Source organism: Sparus aurata, chromosome 10 (genome assembly GCF_900880675.1).
Source record: "Sparus aurata chromosome 10, fSpaAur1.1, whole genome shotgun sequence".
NCBI classification, from domain to species: Eukaryota; Metazoa; Chordata; class Actinopteri; order Spariformes; family Sparidae; genus Sparus; species Sparus aurata.
The window spans coordinates 14,055,293-14,071,745 of NC_044196.1; the positions used below are offsets into that span (position 1 = coordinate 14,055,293).

A 16,453-nucleotide genomic window follows, 5' to 3' on the forward strand; every position below is an offset into this window, starting at 1 on the left:
CTCACAGGTGTGACGCACTGACACAACAGCTGAGTCAAATCAGTTCCCCAGAAGTCATATACTCTGGGAGTCAGTTGAAAGTACATATTACTGGGAATTTTACATTTAACATTCATGACCAATTTATTAGTTGTTGTTTTTTTGTGTCCGTTGACTTATATATTGAAAATATTTTGTCATTTTCTCAAAAATCCTGCGAAAGCTCAACATCTTTGCAGGTAAACGTTCTGAATTCCTCTTCAAAATAGCTCATTTTGCTTCATATATTACAAAGTATGAAGAAAGTAACATTTCAGTCCGATTGAGTGATTTGTTTTTAGGCTATTTTCACTTTTGAGGGCGTTTTATTCAAAGATTTTATTGTTCTACTTAGTACAATTGTTCCAATTTCTTATGATTTTTCACACATGTAGCTGTTTTTTGTTTTGAGTTAGACCAGATTTATGCATTCAAATAGTTTAACATTTGGCATAGGGCTCCTTAAAACATAAACATTACATTTTCTGGGATTATTTCTGCCAGAGTCACATGGAAAGATTTCATCTGCAAAGGTGACAATGAAGAAAACAACTCCCATGATCCCACACTCCATATTTTGCTTTGTTTGGATTGAGAATCCCAGAGTAGCAGAAATTATTGTAAGAAAACGTCCACATAACGCTCAGTAAACTACACTGTGGTAAATATCTGATAACTTCCCTCTAAATGTCAAGGCTGTTTATTTAAGTTTGTCTAACGTGACATTTATTGATCTGTCCTCTGCAGTTTGTAAGTTCAAGGCTCATAAGCGCTGTGCCGTTCGTTCCACCAACAACTGCAAGTGGACCACACTGGCCTCCATAGGAAATGACATCATTGAGGACGAGGAAGGGGTGAGTGGACCGCTTGTCCTCCACGTGTTGGAGCTTAAACAATGTGTCTGCTCAGGACAGCTGATGTCTTTATCTCTGTATTTGTCTTCATTTTCCCCAGGTGTTCATGCCCCACCAGTGGCTGGAAGGCAACCTGCCCGTCAGTGCCAAATGTGTGGTGTGTGACAAGAACTGTGGCAGCGTGCGGCGACTGCAGGACTGGCGCTGCCTCTGGTGCAAGGCCATCGTAAGTGGGATTGATTGTGGCATCTGTCCTGTCAGAAAATTGTCTCATCAGATCAGCGTTTGTGTTTATTTGAGGGACATCACTGCTGTTGGCTGCAAAGTTCTTTTGGAGTTTAAAATAGAAAGTCATCGATGACATAAATGTGCTGATATCCATGGTAACAGAGGGCCAGTCCAGTTGGTGAAGCTGTCCCGATTAATTATCTGTCTTGTGGGAGGAGAAAATATGTCTGCAGTGAGCCAAAACTCTCATCTGAATTTCCAACATTGTGGCTTCTAGCAGCTGTCTAAATGCAAAGAAGCCCCTTCAAAACAACTATTCAGGATAAAACAGGAAGTGAGTCAGCCTTCAAAACAAACATCAACATTTGTCACTCTAAAATCCAAAATGTTGGAAAAGGAAAACAGACTTTTTTTTACATTTATTCTGGTCCAAAACTCTATCAGAAGAGGAGGAATATGTTGTTTTCTTTACCGAAAAATCTGACATTGTGGAAGTGAGACGAGCTCCGGAACTTTTCTTTGTTCGCTCGCTCGAAAAATCAAGGTCTGACAGTTCACTCGAGTCATCAGAGTAATGGGGTCGCACTTAAGATGGCAGCGCTATCTCTGAGGAGGAGGAGGAGGAGGGGGAGGAGGGCAGGTTGAACGGAGAAATGAAATGGCGCTGATGAATTTCTGCCAGCTCCAGGGTTACTGAGTCTGACCTCATGCTCCGATTGCCTTGAGCATTATGAAGAGAGTCATTTTCCCGAGCAAGGACATTAGCGGTGCTAAGTGTGGTCGGTGGAGCCGAGGTGGAAACTAAACCTCCACCCTCTGAGGAAAGCTCCTCACAGGACTAATGCTGCATGTTTGATAACGAAATGAGTTTTTGCTCATTTCCAGCGCCTGTAAAGTAAAGCTACCCTAACAGTTATAAATAAACAATGAATCAAATCCCTACATGTTCATCACCTCAGCTTCTGTCAGCCCTCCTGATCCTGATGCATTCAGACAGACAGAGTTATCTTGTGAACATAATGGAGCGTTCAGCAGCTAAAGAGCCAGATCTTTAAATCAGAAGGTGGTGGGGACCAAAAAAGGAGCAGAAAGGGGAGTGAAAAGTTACAGGTTTAACCTCACAACCTGTACTGAATCAGGACTACGGATGGTGGCTTTAATTTAACATGTTGTGGAAAGAAAGCAAAGGGACAAAGTGGCAAAACTGTCATAAGCAATTAAGATTCAAGAATCAATACTTCATCGACTTATCAATGTAACTGAATGGAATTAATCTCTGTGATCTCCCTCATAAGATAAAAAACATTCAATGAGTTTGAAGAGAAAAGCAAAACAAAAAAATCAGATAAATGCATAAATACAGTAAAATGTTATGGACAGAAGCATGCACACTGGTTCCCATTTAAAGGATTAACCGCCCGAACAATGACCTACTACACCAAGTGCAGCGTAAAGCGAAAACATTTCACACCTACCTAATAATTAAAAACCTACTGAACAGCTCGCAGAGGTGAGTTGAAGGTGTGAAGGAGGTGTACAGCTTCAGAATATGTGCTGGTTGTTCTTGTCTGAATACGTTCCAGTCTTTTGTGAGAGGGGAGAAAATGTAAAAAAAGGCTGTTAGCTGCTTGGGAATAGTTCTTAAGGACCTTAAGGGCTATAAATGGTCGACACAGGTGTAGAAATATGAGAGGGAAGTGATGAAATCGAGCAGCAAAGTACAGTGGAATAGTCCTTTAAGACTCAAACTCAGATAGAGTTACAGGGCGTGTAACTGTACACCGTCTCACTGTTCCACTTAGCAAAGGCTGAATTGCTTTTTTGAGTGTTTAGGGCAAATTAATCGTTAGCGTGCGCGCACACACACACACAGAAATACACAGAAGTGAATCAGAGTGGTATTTGTAAAGGTTATAGAACTGACATTTGGTGGGTTTCAGAGGGATGTAATGACCTTTCTGCTTCTACTGAAATATAGAATTACTATGGAGACCACTGACTGTGTGTGTACGTGTGTGTGTGTGTTTATATGTGTGTACGTGTGTGTGTGTGTGTGTGTGTGTGTACTTGCAGGTCCACAACAGCTGTAAAGAACAAATGGGGAAGGTGTGTCCCTTGGGTCAATGTCGAGTGTCAATCATTCCTCCCACTGCACTTAACAGCATCGACTCGGATGGTGAGACACCGCGCACACACACACACACACACACACACACACACACACACACACACACACACACACACACACATTCTTTTGTACATGAGGTTCAAAGTTCAAGAATGTCTCCTTTCATCTCCATTAGTGTAAATCCTTCAGATGCAGAAGCCGTGACATTGTCAAGTTCAAGATATATCTCATATTTCTGGTGTGAAAACAGTTTAAATCATAATTTTTAAATCTGAGCCTGCTTCAAAAAACCTTTTTGATACTTTACTCCAGAAAAGAAGAATATTTGCTACATATTTTGGATACACAAACAGCCAAAAAGGGTATTTTTTGACACATTTCCAGTTCTCTCTCTCTCTGTGTCGCCGCCAACGTTTGGATTTAAATCTGAACAATGTTTCCATTTTTCAAAACGTTGTTATTCATTTACGAAACTTCCCTGTCAGGCTTCTGGAAGGCCACCTCGGCGTCGTGCACCAGCCCTCTCCTGGTCCTCGTCAACTCCAAGAGTGGAGACAACCAGGGGGTGAAGTTCCTCCGCAAGTTCAAGCAGCTCCTCAACCCGGCTCAAGTGTTTGACCTGATGAACGGAGGACCGGAGCTCGGGTACTCGAGTCTATTTCAGTAATCTGCAGAGTTGATAATAAAACGATGAGCTCATAGTTTTACCTGCTCACAGTAGGAGTTTGTCACGACTAGTTTAATGCACTTTAAGCGCCGATCGCTGCCTCGTCAGCACATCTACCTTTTTAACTTGTTGTGCTCTTCTTCCTCCTCTCTCTCTCCTCCTCATCCTCCTCCCTCAGCCTGCGCCTCTTCCAGAAGTTTGTGACGTTTCGTATCCTGGTGTGCGGAGGAGACGGCAGCGTGGGCTGGGTGCTCTCAGAGCTGGATAAACTCAACCTCCATAAGCAGGTGAGCTGGAGGAGGAAGAGGAGGAGGAGGAGGAGGAGAAGGGGATGGTGATGTAACTCTGGAGGTGACTGCAGAGAGATACTGAAGTTTTTGTGTTGTTCATTATTTTTGGTTTTGTTTTAGTTTCCAGAAGGCGGGGCTGCTCGTTTCAGTTTAGTTTATCGTTTTGAAATGTTTAATTCTGGTTTAGTTCTTATTTTCTTTCTATTATCTTTTAAAAGACATCCCAGTGATCCAGTAATGCCTCCTTTGACCAAATAAACATAAACTAAAGACATTTTCTACCTGCTTTTACTTCATGTTAGTGAGCTTTAGTTCACGATATTGTCACAGTAAGTTACTGCGAGTTTTTTCACACCTAGTTGTAGTTGTTGACCTGTGGTGAGTTTGTAACCTGTTTCTGTCTCTGAACCTGAAATGGAATCTGAAAAATGCCAGATAGTGTTTAAACCTTCAGCGACACGTTGAGCATACTCGTATTCCTACGGGAAGGGTAAAATACTGGAAAATTCAAGCAAATTTTCAACCAAATAATTGTACTTGAATAGAAAAGAGTATTGATGTGCTTTAAGACGGTTTTTATAATATCAAACTCAAGAAAAAAACGTACCTTTCAAGAAGTTAATTTCTTTTTGGGGCTAAATGAACGAGCAATCCTACGACTGATGGCACGTTTGGCTTAGACTTCACTCTTCAGTCACACATGAAGATAATTTCTCAGCATCCGATTAAAACATTCCTCTACACAGAACAACATAGTTGTTGACCTGTGGTGAGTTTGTAACCTGTTTCTGTCTCTGAACCTGAAATGGAATCTGAAAAATGCCAGATTGTGTTTAAACATTCAGCGACACGTTGAGCATACTCGTATTCCTACGGGAAGGGTAAAATACTGGAAAATTCAAGCAAATTTTCAACCAAATAATTCTACCTTTCAAGAAGTTAATTTCTTTTTGGGGCTAAATGAACGAGCAATCCTACGAATGATGGCACGTTTGGCTTAGACTTCACTCTTCAATCACACATCAAGATAATTTCTCAGTATCCGATTAAAACATTCCTCTACACAGAACAACAAAGAATGAATCGAAATTGAATAAAATCACAAACGAGTTTTCAGTAACGTCAAATAAAAGATTTGTTTAAATCTACCTGAGACATAATTAATTCAGCCTAAGTAAATTACCCCATACTTCCATTTCACTCCTGTTTTCCCCATAAATTCCAATTAATTCCTTTATTTTTCTATGATTGGAAGAGATGCAACTGAAGACATAACTAGACACGCGAGGAAAACGTGACAGGGTTAAATCGGAAGACAGAGAAACATAACAGCAATAAACCCAATAAATTCCATTAAAAGTTTCCATCTTGTATATTCCTGGTATTTTTCCACCCTCACAAAAGAAAAATTGAGGTGAAGAGAAAGCAAACAGTAGAAAATGTCAGCGAAGGTAAAGGAGAGGGAGAGAAAGTGATGCGGCGGCTAAACTGACCAACTGACCGCCGCTGATTAATTAACGTCATGGAATGAATCTGAATTAAGGGAACGCCACATTGGATGACACGGCCCTTAATTCAAATTAGTGTTTAATTTAGACAAATAAGTGCTGGGTCGAATCAGTTTGAATCATTTCATGTCGCACTAAACCGATAAACCAGTTAGTGTAAAAGGTCAGCCAGCGGGATGTTCCTGTCATTAAGAGAAGACTCAACTGTGTTCGTGCTGAAGGAGATTCTTGTTGACAGCAAAATAAGAATAAGATATGTAAAGACAGGATTGTTTGTTTCCGCAGTGCCAGCTGGGCGTGCTGCCTCTGGGCACAGGTAACGACCTGGCCCGAGTGCTGGGCTGGGGAGGCCTCTGTGACGACGACGCTCAGCTGCTGCAGATCCTGGAGAAGCTGGAGAGAGCCACCACCAAGATGCTGGACCGGTAAGACCACAGAGGGGAGGAGAGCGTGGACGAGGAGTTGTAAAATCCATGTTTCTGTTGTTTTTCTTTAAGAGCTTTAGTTTCCTGTGTTGTTCCTGGCGATTGAATTCCTTTAGGCTGCATAATAAATGTGACTGTGAGTGGAAAAACAGGACGATTTCATAAATTGAATCAGTTGAGGACATCCCAGATGAACAGATTAATTAACGTCTGAATCTGATCCTCTTTAGGGTTGTATATTTCTCAGCGGCCACAGACAGCAGCGAGCAATAACGATAATTAGATAAAAGCACTACTGGCTGTTTTTTTAATTTCATTTATTTATACCACCGGGAACGATTCATAAACAGCATTAAAAAAGGGCTTGAGCTGAGCGTGGAGCAGCGTCAGGGCTTTAATTGACTGGATAGTTTCCTGAATATCAGGCTGAAAACTCGTAACTCATAAATCAACCAGCAGTTGAGTCTGAGGCACTGGAAACAGAAGTCAAATACAAATTGTTTGACATTTTTGAGAATGAGCTGAGAGGATTGACGCCAATCTCATTTCTGTCTGTTGGATATGAAGCTGGAAGCTGTGGCCAGTTAGCTTAGCTTAGCTTAGCTTAGCTTAGCTTAGCATGAGGAAGTCACTACTCCCAGTGAAGAAATAGCCTGTGACATAACCTGCTGTGAAACCACAAGTTCTGGTGAAGATTAACATGTTATAAGTGAGCTTAAGAGTTGAATTTTGTTGCCTTCAGACCGAGCTAGGCTAGCTGTTTCCATCTGTTTCCAGTCTTTGTGCTAAGCTTAGCTAAACAGCTTCTCGCTGCAGCTGCATTTTCATTGTACAGACACAAGAGTGGTATCAAACTTCTCGGCTAATCTCTCAAGTGTCAAATTCTTCCTTTAATTAAAAATACGTAATTGAAGCTGTTTTAAAAGCTCACACATGTTCTTCTGTAATGATTTCTTCGTCCTCTGCTTGAACTGCTGGTGGATTTGTTTTTATCAGCGGTACAATCACGGACAGAAAAAGGACAAGAACTGCTGCGGGTTTCGATTTTCTGCCTCCTGTCCTGCTATCTTGATCTGATTATCTGATAATAAAGTTTATTTCCTGGTTCTTGACATCTTTGTGTGTCTTTGTGCGTCTTTTCCAGGTGGAGTGTGATGACATACGAGGTTCCCGCCACCACCAAACGCACGCCGATCGTGAAGGAAGACGACAGCCTGGATTCACCTCTGCAGGTAAATTACATTGCTTTCCGGACGTTCGGGAGGCGGCCGGCGTCTTTGACAGATGGGATCCGTGAGTTTGCGCACACAAAGCTCAACCTCATGAGCCCCAAGAAATTATTTTGGGAAAAAAACATCCACTGAGAATCAAATTGAGCCTGGCAGCTGGAAGCAAAAGCAATCAGAGCCGAAACCACAGGGAGCGGTGTCGCCGTCGACGAAGGATGGACCTGAATTTAAGCTGAAAGCTGCTTCTGACCTCTTAAATCTGGACTGGATGAAGGACGTGAAGCAGTGTTTGAATTACAGGACGATTCTGCACCTGCAGAGACAGTTTCCCAACCCAAATTCATTTATTACGTTGGTGGAAAATACATGTTAAATCCCCTGAAGCCATCATATGTTTTCCATGTCAAGTCTTAAGACTTTACGTTAGTTAACGGCTGATCCATCCAAACAAAAATAGATTTCTTTGTGGTGACAGCACCCAAAACTTAGGCCTCAGTCATGTGGGATATGTCGGCATAATTCAGGTTTCAGGAGCATTTTTCGGACGTTTTTTGATCTACAACACATTCAGAATATCGGTCTTAGTTGGTTTTTCCTGCAGTTTGCCTGTTTACTGGCAGCGCTCTATCTTGCCATGCCAACAGTTTGCAAAGCTGAGGTAGCGTATACGCCCGAAGGGAACAAAAACAAAATTCTGGTGAGAAACAATATGAAAGACTTGGATATCAACAGCTTTCTGGATATAAATATCACCAGATTGACTTTTTAAAGAAGGTTTGCACAGAGACGAGCACTACCAACCATTTTATCACATTCAGAGAGTCATTTGATTATTTAGTGTTGCAACCAAAAAGTTATGTTGTGTCTCTGATTGTGATCAAAAACTGATGATTTACAGGAAGTCAAAGAAAGTTGCGTTCGTTTCTTGTGAAAAACTGGATATTTGACATTCTTCAGGCCTCAAACGGAGACAAATGAAACAATCTGGGAAGAAAAACGTAATTTCCAGAACATTTCCAAACCAACGTAAACAGAATATGACCACACGAGGCTTTACTGGATCTTTTTCAGTCAAATAGTCCCAGAGAGTCTGACGTCTCTCTCTGTTGTCTTCCTCCGTCTCTCAGGTCCACATCACTCAGTATGCAGACTCCGTGGCCTCCCACCTCGCCAAGATCCTGGACTCGGACAAACACAGTGATGTCATTTCCTCTGCCAAGTACGTGCTGTTAACACCTTTGAAAAAAAAACAAGGGAGGGGAGGCGAGATTAAAGTAGAAGCAGGTAGGAGGATGGAGAGGATGGGAGGGATGAGGATAAAGATGGCGGGAGAGAGGAGAATAGAGATAATGAGAGAAAGCAGCAGAGCGTCTGGTCAATGGGTATTGATTTTGTTTGCTTTGGTCTCTTCCCTATAGACACACACACACACACACACACACACACACACACACACAGACACACACACACACACACAGAGAGAGGACAGTAAGTGCTGGGCGGCTGTAATTGAAAGAGACGGATGAATCAGTATTTAGAGGTCATCCTCAGTGCATTAGTACATTAGTAGTCTTCCTTTGGGAAGAGCGGGGCGACCATTACAGAGCACTCTCCTCCAACCCGCTCCGTGTGTGTTTTAAACTGCTGCTGATTGTTGCGGAGACCTGCAGCACATTTAAAAAACACTTCAGGGACCCACAGGACACACTTAAAGCACATTTACATGGAAACATTGCACCGGCGTTGTCGGACAAAGTCAAAATGTGTCTTCTTGAAGTCCCGCAGTGGAATTTTAACAGGTTTCGAGGGTCAAGAGAAACACTTGACACATGACAGAACATCCTTTCTCGTGTAATTTAATCCCTCACTTTGTAGTGTCGTAAAATAAATCAAGAGAAGCGTGGTGAAGATGGAGGATTTGTGAAGATGTCACCACAATTCAGGCTGTTTCTGAAGTTTACTTGTAATATAATGCTGTGATTATCCAGTTCACTGTAGTAAATGTGAAGTAAGACTGCTGACATTTAAACACTGACGATGATCTTTATAAGGTCACATTTGATGATTTGAAGTCTCAGAGGTAGGAACACTATCCTCCTATTACAGGGGAAATTCCTGAACTCATATCTGTGTCTCATTATGTCACAGATGTAATATTTTATTCTTAAAGTCTCAGGACCGTTAAAATTAACACAAGAGCTTGTTTGTTTTAATGGACAAGAAGAGACGAGATTTAAACTTCAGCATCTATGAATTAGAATAATGATCGTGTAGGTGGAGGAGCAGATATACAGTATGTTGTTAGTTTATTAAAGATAACTCAACAAAAGCAAACTATGAGGTGTAAAGTCAGCAGAACTATTAAACATAATCACGACCCAAACAAGACCTAAAATGGAGCGCCAGAAAAGCGACCGGCCTTCCAGGAAGGTGAGAGGGAGCCATCTTGGAATCACCTGGATTATAAAGGCTCTTAATCCCTCAACGAGGTGGGCGGGGCCAGACGACCACGAGAGAACAACTAGAGCCGTCACAATTTAAAGCAGTCTGTGAAAATTAAAAGCAAACAGGCTAAAATCTGTGTCAGCTTCTAGGACGTGTCTGTAACGGCTAAATCTCCACATACGCCATTATTACAAGATTATTTTCTTAAATGCAGTTAAGAGACGTGTTTCTGTAAAACCAGCTTGTATTTTATCATAAATATATAGAAGATAGGATTTCAGTTTTCAACATTGTAAGTTTGCAACCGAAACAACAGGGCCTTGCATTTGAAAAGCAAACTTCTGGTAGCAAATTTCTTGGTACACATATTTACCATTAACTACCGTTTTATTAGCATGCATGTTGCTGGTACATTAGCTCTTTACTAGACATTATAAATCATGTGTTAATGAGTGCATACTGTAGGTCGTTGCCTGAAAGCTTCCCTCAGTCACCTCCTGAATGCAGATTATCGATGGCAAGTAAGTTGTTGCACATGAATAAAGATCCCAGCATGCAGAGAGTGACACTCCATAAACATGCTGTATTCTTACGTAACAAAATGATGAATAGTGTCCAAAAACTCTTAAATAATTCTCTGTAACTGGGATTGTGTTTCATGCTCTGAAGCGAGGTCCTGCTCTGAATTAATTCACTGGTAGTTCGACGCCCACACAAGTTCTACCTTGCAGCCTGCAGCTGTTGAGCAACAACACACCATCGCCTCCCACTTCGAGCTGAAGCAGCGCTCTGAAAAACTGACATAAGTTAAAACTTTGTGCCGTCACGCTCTGTTGTTTGTCTGATTTTGAATTAAAAACCTGAAGAGCTGCACGCAAGGATGACGACTCTTAAATGAGAGACGTGTTGTTGTTTTTGTTTTATTAGCAGGATCCAATATTTGCTAAATGAGAGTGCGGGTTTGGAGAAACCTCCCTGCTGAGTCATACAGCAGCAGTGTAACAGCTGTGAGTAGATAGTGACTGTGTGGAGGCGACGTAGCTGACAGGCAGGTGGGCGGCCGGTGAAACGAGAGCTCGCGTGAAATCTCCCAAAACACAGTTACGGCCACGGTGAATCACCAACATGCGAAACGTGTTCACCTGATAGATTTGTCTGGTTTTAATCACGTTAACCCTCCACCTCCTCCTCTCTCCTCCACCCCCCTCCGTCAGGTTCCTGTGTGGGACGGTGAATGAGTTCGTGGCGGAGGTGGGGAAGGCGTACGAGAGAGCCACGGAGAACAAGGAGGAGGCCGATGCCATGGCAAAGAAGGTAAATGGTTCTGTGTGTGTTATGTAAGAGCTTGTGTAACAGTAAAGAGTGGGCAGTGTAGGTGTGTGTTTATGTGTGTGTGTGTGTGTGTGTGTAATAGAGAGGCAGATATAGTCGTATTGAAGGTCGATCATTCCCTCCAGATCTCCAAATTTTATATATCTGCTCAAGTATTTGACATAACGATAAGTTTCTAGTACAATTTAAGTTGGAAGGGTGAAAGATTTTGAGGTACTTTACTTGGATAATTTCATTTTATGCCACTTTTTCACTACATTTCAGAAGCTAATGTACTTTTTGCGTCACTACTTTTATGTAATAGCTTTAGTTTCTTTGCAGATTTGAATATTTATTGAAATATAGACCAACTTATCCAATAACAGGATGTGAATAAATTCAAAATTGGCCATTCTGGATGATAAATATCTTGTACTTTTTAAGTTTTTAGTACATTTTGATGCCTATTCTGTTGTGCTTTTACTTAAATAAGACTCTGAATACATGAGCTATACTTGTAGCAGTACAAGAACTACTTGAAGTCAAGTAAACAATTGAGTCTTTTTTAAACATTTCCATATTTCATTTCTTGTAACAAAGAAACAAACAATTACAATCAAAGCAAATAACAGTGAAATCGATCGGCACACAAAGAATATGTAAGCAACAAAATATAATAAAGTTAATTCCTTATAATAACAATACAAACACAAATAAATAGGATAGAAAAAGAGACAAAAAACAGTAATATAAACAACATGCCAGGCGTTAATGTAAATATTGATCATGAATTTTGGTAGAAAAATTAAATTAGAAGCATTTTCTTTCAGTCTTTACAGCTTTTTTGTTCTTGGCTGAGGTTATCATTTTAATTTATAGCCCCAGTTCCTTTTAAAAAGCCTTGAAGGGAGGCTTTGTCTTCACAAGCTTACATTTACAGATGTAAAATTTTGTAAGAAAATGATCTACCTCCTATTGTGGGTAAAAGTAATAAGGTACAAGGTAATTTATTCATCATTATTCAACACGGGCTGCATAATGAAATAAAGTTTGTGAACTCCTTCATGCTACACACATTTCAGAACATGTACACGGTTATTTATATACAAATATACGTAAACACGTAGTGCGTCTTTTGAACCTGCCTCAGGGTGAATGTAAACAGCAGCAACGTGATGATGATGATGATGATGATGATGATGATGATAATATGGTCGGCATCTTCATCTCTAAAGTTCAGGTAAACATTGTCCATCAATTTAAACTGTGTGTGAACACCGAGCATCAATGACTTAAACACAGAGTCCATGAAAATCATCATCAGTTGCAGCCTTCATTTCTTGCACTAAAGAAGCTACTGATTGCTGGAAAAAGATAGCAGAGCTAGTTCCAGCTGTATGTTGACCTTGCAGGGTTTTTTTTTATTCTAATGGAGATCCAAAAGCTTCAGGAGATACTAAATATGTCAGTGGGAATTTGCTTGATATGCGTGAAGAAGCATGAAGGGGACATCTAAAATATTTACGTTACATTTGATGGAAGAGCGCAGCCATTAACAAAAAAACATGCAGCCATCGAGGCGGAGTTGTTCACTCAGTGTAAACATCATGTAGTTGATGGAACAAGTTGTTACAGGAGATATACATGTGACGCGCTCAGACGGGGAAGAAAAAGATGAATTGTTCAACCAAGAAATGAAAGTGTGGAACAACTGAAAGGGTTAAATGTAGTCAGCTGTCTGTCACCAGCAGGTAAAAACTGCACGATGAAAATCCTGCTGAGGAGAAGAATGGTAACCAAGCCTTTTCTGAAAAAAAAATGTTTTGTGAGACAATTCCAAACGGAGAAAATCTTTCCACTGGGAGAGGCGTCTCCAGCCTTCACCAAACCCTCTTGTCGTGCCTCTTACCGCCTCCTTCAAAATAATGTGACACTTTATTGTCGCCTGGAGGGAAATCCACCTTTTGTGTCTCTAAATAAAAGCTCTCCGTGTGCTGTGAAGACATCGATTCAGGTTTTACTGCAGCCGCACAGATGAGAATTTAGGTACTTCTGACAGCACCGATGCGACTGTATCTCCACGTTTACGCTCCTCTCATGTGATTTGTAATTGTCTCCTCTCTCAGTGTGCCTTGCTGAACGAGAAGCTGGATTCCCTCGTAAAGGCCTTAAGTGAGGAAGCGGAAGCCCAGGTAATTACGCCGTCAGTCATAATCAGTGTGAGATAGTCATAGCAATCAGCGATCGCCTGATTAAAAATCACAAACCTGTCCAAAATCGTAATACTTAATATCTGGTAAGAGCTTAAGAGTTTTGCACCAAAATGAGGTTCTAACGGTTTGGAAAAAGTGTCAAATCACACAAAATGTGCTGGTTTAACGACAGCAGTCATTAAAAGATAATGCTAGTCAGCACTTAATGGATATGTAGCATATGTTTAAAGTGTTGTCCATCTTTAATGTGGTGCAGAAGATCTGATTCTGTATTTACTGTTCGTCTTAAAGAAGATCAAACTTTTGTGACTGACTTCTAGCTTTGCATTGAGCCTCATTTTCATGAATAAACTATGGACGTCTCTTCTCCAGTTCTGTGAATGAATATTAAGTGCTGCCTCTCTTTGCAGGAACAAGAGGCACTCATGAGTTGAATAGCAAATTTATGAACGAGGCGACGTTTTTCTGGCTTCAGTGATAACGTGCTGATGCTCCGGGGTTCTCGCTGCTTTTAAAATGAAATAAATCTCACAGGAACATCGAGAATAAACTGGGATTTATTTGATAGATACATTAAAACGTAAAGAGGATGTCTCATTTTCTTTTCCTGTGTTGCTCCAGGTGGTGCCGGCAGGTTCAGTGCCCAGCCAGGACAGCAGCAGCCCCAGTGAGAGCGGCGGTGAGTCGGGTTCAGAGGGTAAAACGTACCGGTCCAAGGAGCAGCTGATGCTCCGGGCCAACAGCCTGAAGAAAGCCCTGAGGCAGATCATCGAGCAGGCGGAGAAAGGTATCAGCTAGTCATGCATTTGTTGTGTTCCGTGTCCCCCTTCTGTCGATGTCGTCGTGAGAAATTCATGCCCCGATTTGATGTCAACATTTCAGTGGTGGACGAGCAGAACCGACACACGCAGGTCCAGAGGATGTCGTCCTCGTCCTCCATCAAAAGGGAAAACAGCGAGGAGCTGAAGGATGCTGAGCCACGTAAGTTTGGATTTTAAAAAACTCCTGCTGCTGCGTTTTGTCAGAAAAGGTTATCCCTCAAAAATAACGCACAGTTTTTTACTTTTATTATGATTATTTTTCAGGTCAAGGGAGTTTAAGTCCAACCTCCCCCATCGTCCTTGAGAAACCAGACAGCCTGAACACCGTCACCTTCAGCGAGGAGTCTGTGTAAGTCTTTGTGCATCCTTCTTGTAGCAGCTGAGGCTAAATAATCTACTCTTGTATGAACGTATTATCACATTTTGATAAACGAGCTACATGCTTTCTGTTCGTAGACAATGTTCAGAGAAGTGTGTGATGAATAACTACTTCGGCATCGGCCTGGACGCCAAGATTTCCCTCGAGTTCAACAACAAGAGAGACGAGCACCCTAAAAAGTGCAGGTATGATCATTTATTTAGTATTCATCACAAACATATTTCTACCTTTTTCTTTGTTGGAAACTCTCCTGAAGATCTTAACTTTACTTCTTTGCACATTTGAATATTTATTGAAATATAGACCAACTTATTCAATAACAGGATGTGAATAAATTCAAAATTGGTAATTCTGGAGGATAAATATCTTATACTTTTGATATTTTTAGTACATTTTGATGCTTATTCTGTTGTGCTTTTACTTAACTAAGACTCTGAATACATGAGCTATACATGTAGCAGTACGTTACTACTTTAAGTCTAGCAAACAATAGTTCATTTTTTAAACATTTCCATATTTCCCTCCTTGTTACAAAGAAACAAACAATTTGCCAAAGTAGTACAATGAAAGCAAATCAACTGGCACACAAAGGACAGATGAGCATTAAAACATAAACTAATATTCATTATAATAACAAAACCAAACCAAAAATAAATAGGATGGCAAAACAGGACAGAAAGAGGCAAAAACCAGTAATAAAACCAACATGCCAGGCGTTAATGTGTATATATGTAATTGGATTAAGTAGATTTAGGTAAAAAAACATTAAATTGGAATCACATTCTCTCAGTCTTTACAGGTCTTATCTTTAATGTTTATGAAAAAGGTCTCAAACTGCTTATAAATTAAAGGGTTTAACAAGAGAGTGTAAATCACTCAATTGTCTCGTTTTTATTTAAAATCACGACATTTGTCTCGGTGCTGAAGTTGTTTCTCATGTATTTCTGTTGGAGTTGCATCTCTTGTAGATATGTGTGTATATATATAAAACTTGTTTCCATGACACTCATGATAAAACTGGTTATTTGTGAAACCAAGTCAGAAACATACAGCAGCAAGTCGTCTGCATATCAAGAAAGTCGGTGTTCAGAACTCCAACTCTGGATATCTCGTTCATTGCCCTGATATCTGCATCCTCAACGAAATCAAGAGTTTGATAGTCAGACCAAACTATGAGCAGCTGCTGATAATTCTAGGGTAAGAATGAAGAAGTTTAATCAGGCAATAAGACTGATTTAAACCCTCCTATAAACCAAAACTACGAAACTGTGGGCATAAAAACTTAAAGTCAGATGTTTCAACAACAAACATTCAGTGACGGAGCTGAAAATGTTGTCGTGTGCCTCTTCACAGGTAGAAGTAAAGGTGATGATACAGACTGCAGCCTAAATAGATTATTTGGGATTTTGGGGCAATTTTTGACTTCATTTGATCTGAAATATGGAAGGTATTTTAGTATGTAGAACCATCTGTCGTGCTGAACTTCTTCATGCCTGCAAAACAAGATTTCTCAGAATTTAAGTTTGAAACCAGTGTTGATTGGCTCTTCCTTCTGCCGTTTCCTCCTGCAGCAGTCGCACCAAGAACATGATGTGGTACGGAGTGCTGGGGACTAAAGAACTGGTCCAGAAGACGTACAAGAACCTGGAGCAGCGAGTTCAGCTGGAGGTCAGACACACACGAGAATGAAATCTGTTTCAGGAAACAGAATTCTGTTGGCTGGTTTCCTCTAACGTCCTCTGATCCTCACTCTGTCTTTCCTCAGTGTGACGGTGTTCCCATGTCTCTGCCGAGTCTGCAGGGCTTGGCTGTGCTCAACATACCGAGCTATGCAGGTGGTATCAACTTCTGGGGCGGCACCAAGGAGGATAATGTGAGTGTTGTCAGCGCACTGTGCATCCACACCCAGAACGTCTCAGTTTCTGAACTCTTTTTGC

At 41.0% G+C, this 16,453-nt stretch overlaps 1 protein-coding gene across 4 annotated transcripts in view; it reads left to right on the top strand.

The window, feature by feature from the left end:
* Positions 1–16,453, top strand: part of LOC115589201 (diacylglycerol kinase delta) — a 98,978-nt gene that overhangs the window by 71,385 nt on the left and 11,140 nt on the right. For 3 of the 4 annotated variants that reach the window (XM_030429970.1, XM_030429971.1, XM_030429973.1), the window contains 16 exons: positions 766–872; positions 973–1,098; positions 3,174–3,276; positions 3,714–3,873; positions 4,074–4,182; positions 5,979–6,118; positions 7,263–7,350; positions 8,475–8,566; positions 11,007–11,106; positions 13,230–13,295; positions 13,938–14,103; positions 14,184–14,297; positions 14,402–14,486; positions 14,594–14,701; positions 16,088–16,184; positions 16,282–16,389. In XM_030429970.1, coding sequence (XP_030285830.1) covers positions 766–872; positions 973–1,098; positions 3,174–3,276; positions 3,714–3,873; positions 4,074–4,182; positions 5,979–6,118; positions 7,263–7,350; positions 8,475–8,566; positions 11,007–11,106; positions 13,230–13,295; positions 13,938–14,103; positions 14,184–14,297; positions 14,402–14,486; positions 14,594–14,701; positions 16,088–16,184; positions 16,282–16,389 — 1,769 coding nt within the window. The remainder of the gene's footprint in view (positions 1–765; positions 873–972; positions 1,099–3,173; positions 3,277–3,713; positions 3,874–4,073; positions 4,183–5,978; positions 6,119–7,262; positions 7,351–8,474; positions 8,567–11,006; positions 11,107–13,229; positions 13,296–13,937; positions 14,104–14,183; positions 14,298–14,401; positions 14,487–14,593; positions 14,702–16,087; positions 16,185–16,281; positions 16,390–16,453) is intronic. The other variant, XM_030429972.1, reaches the window with a different exon arrangement.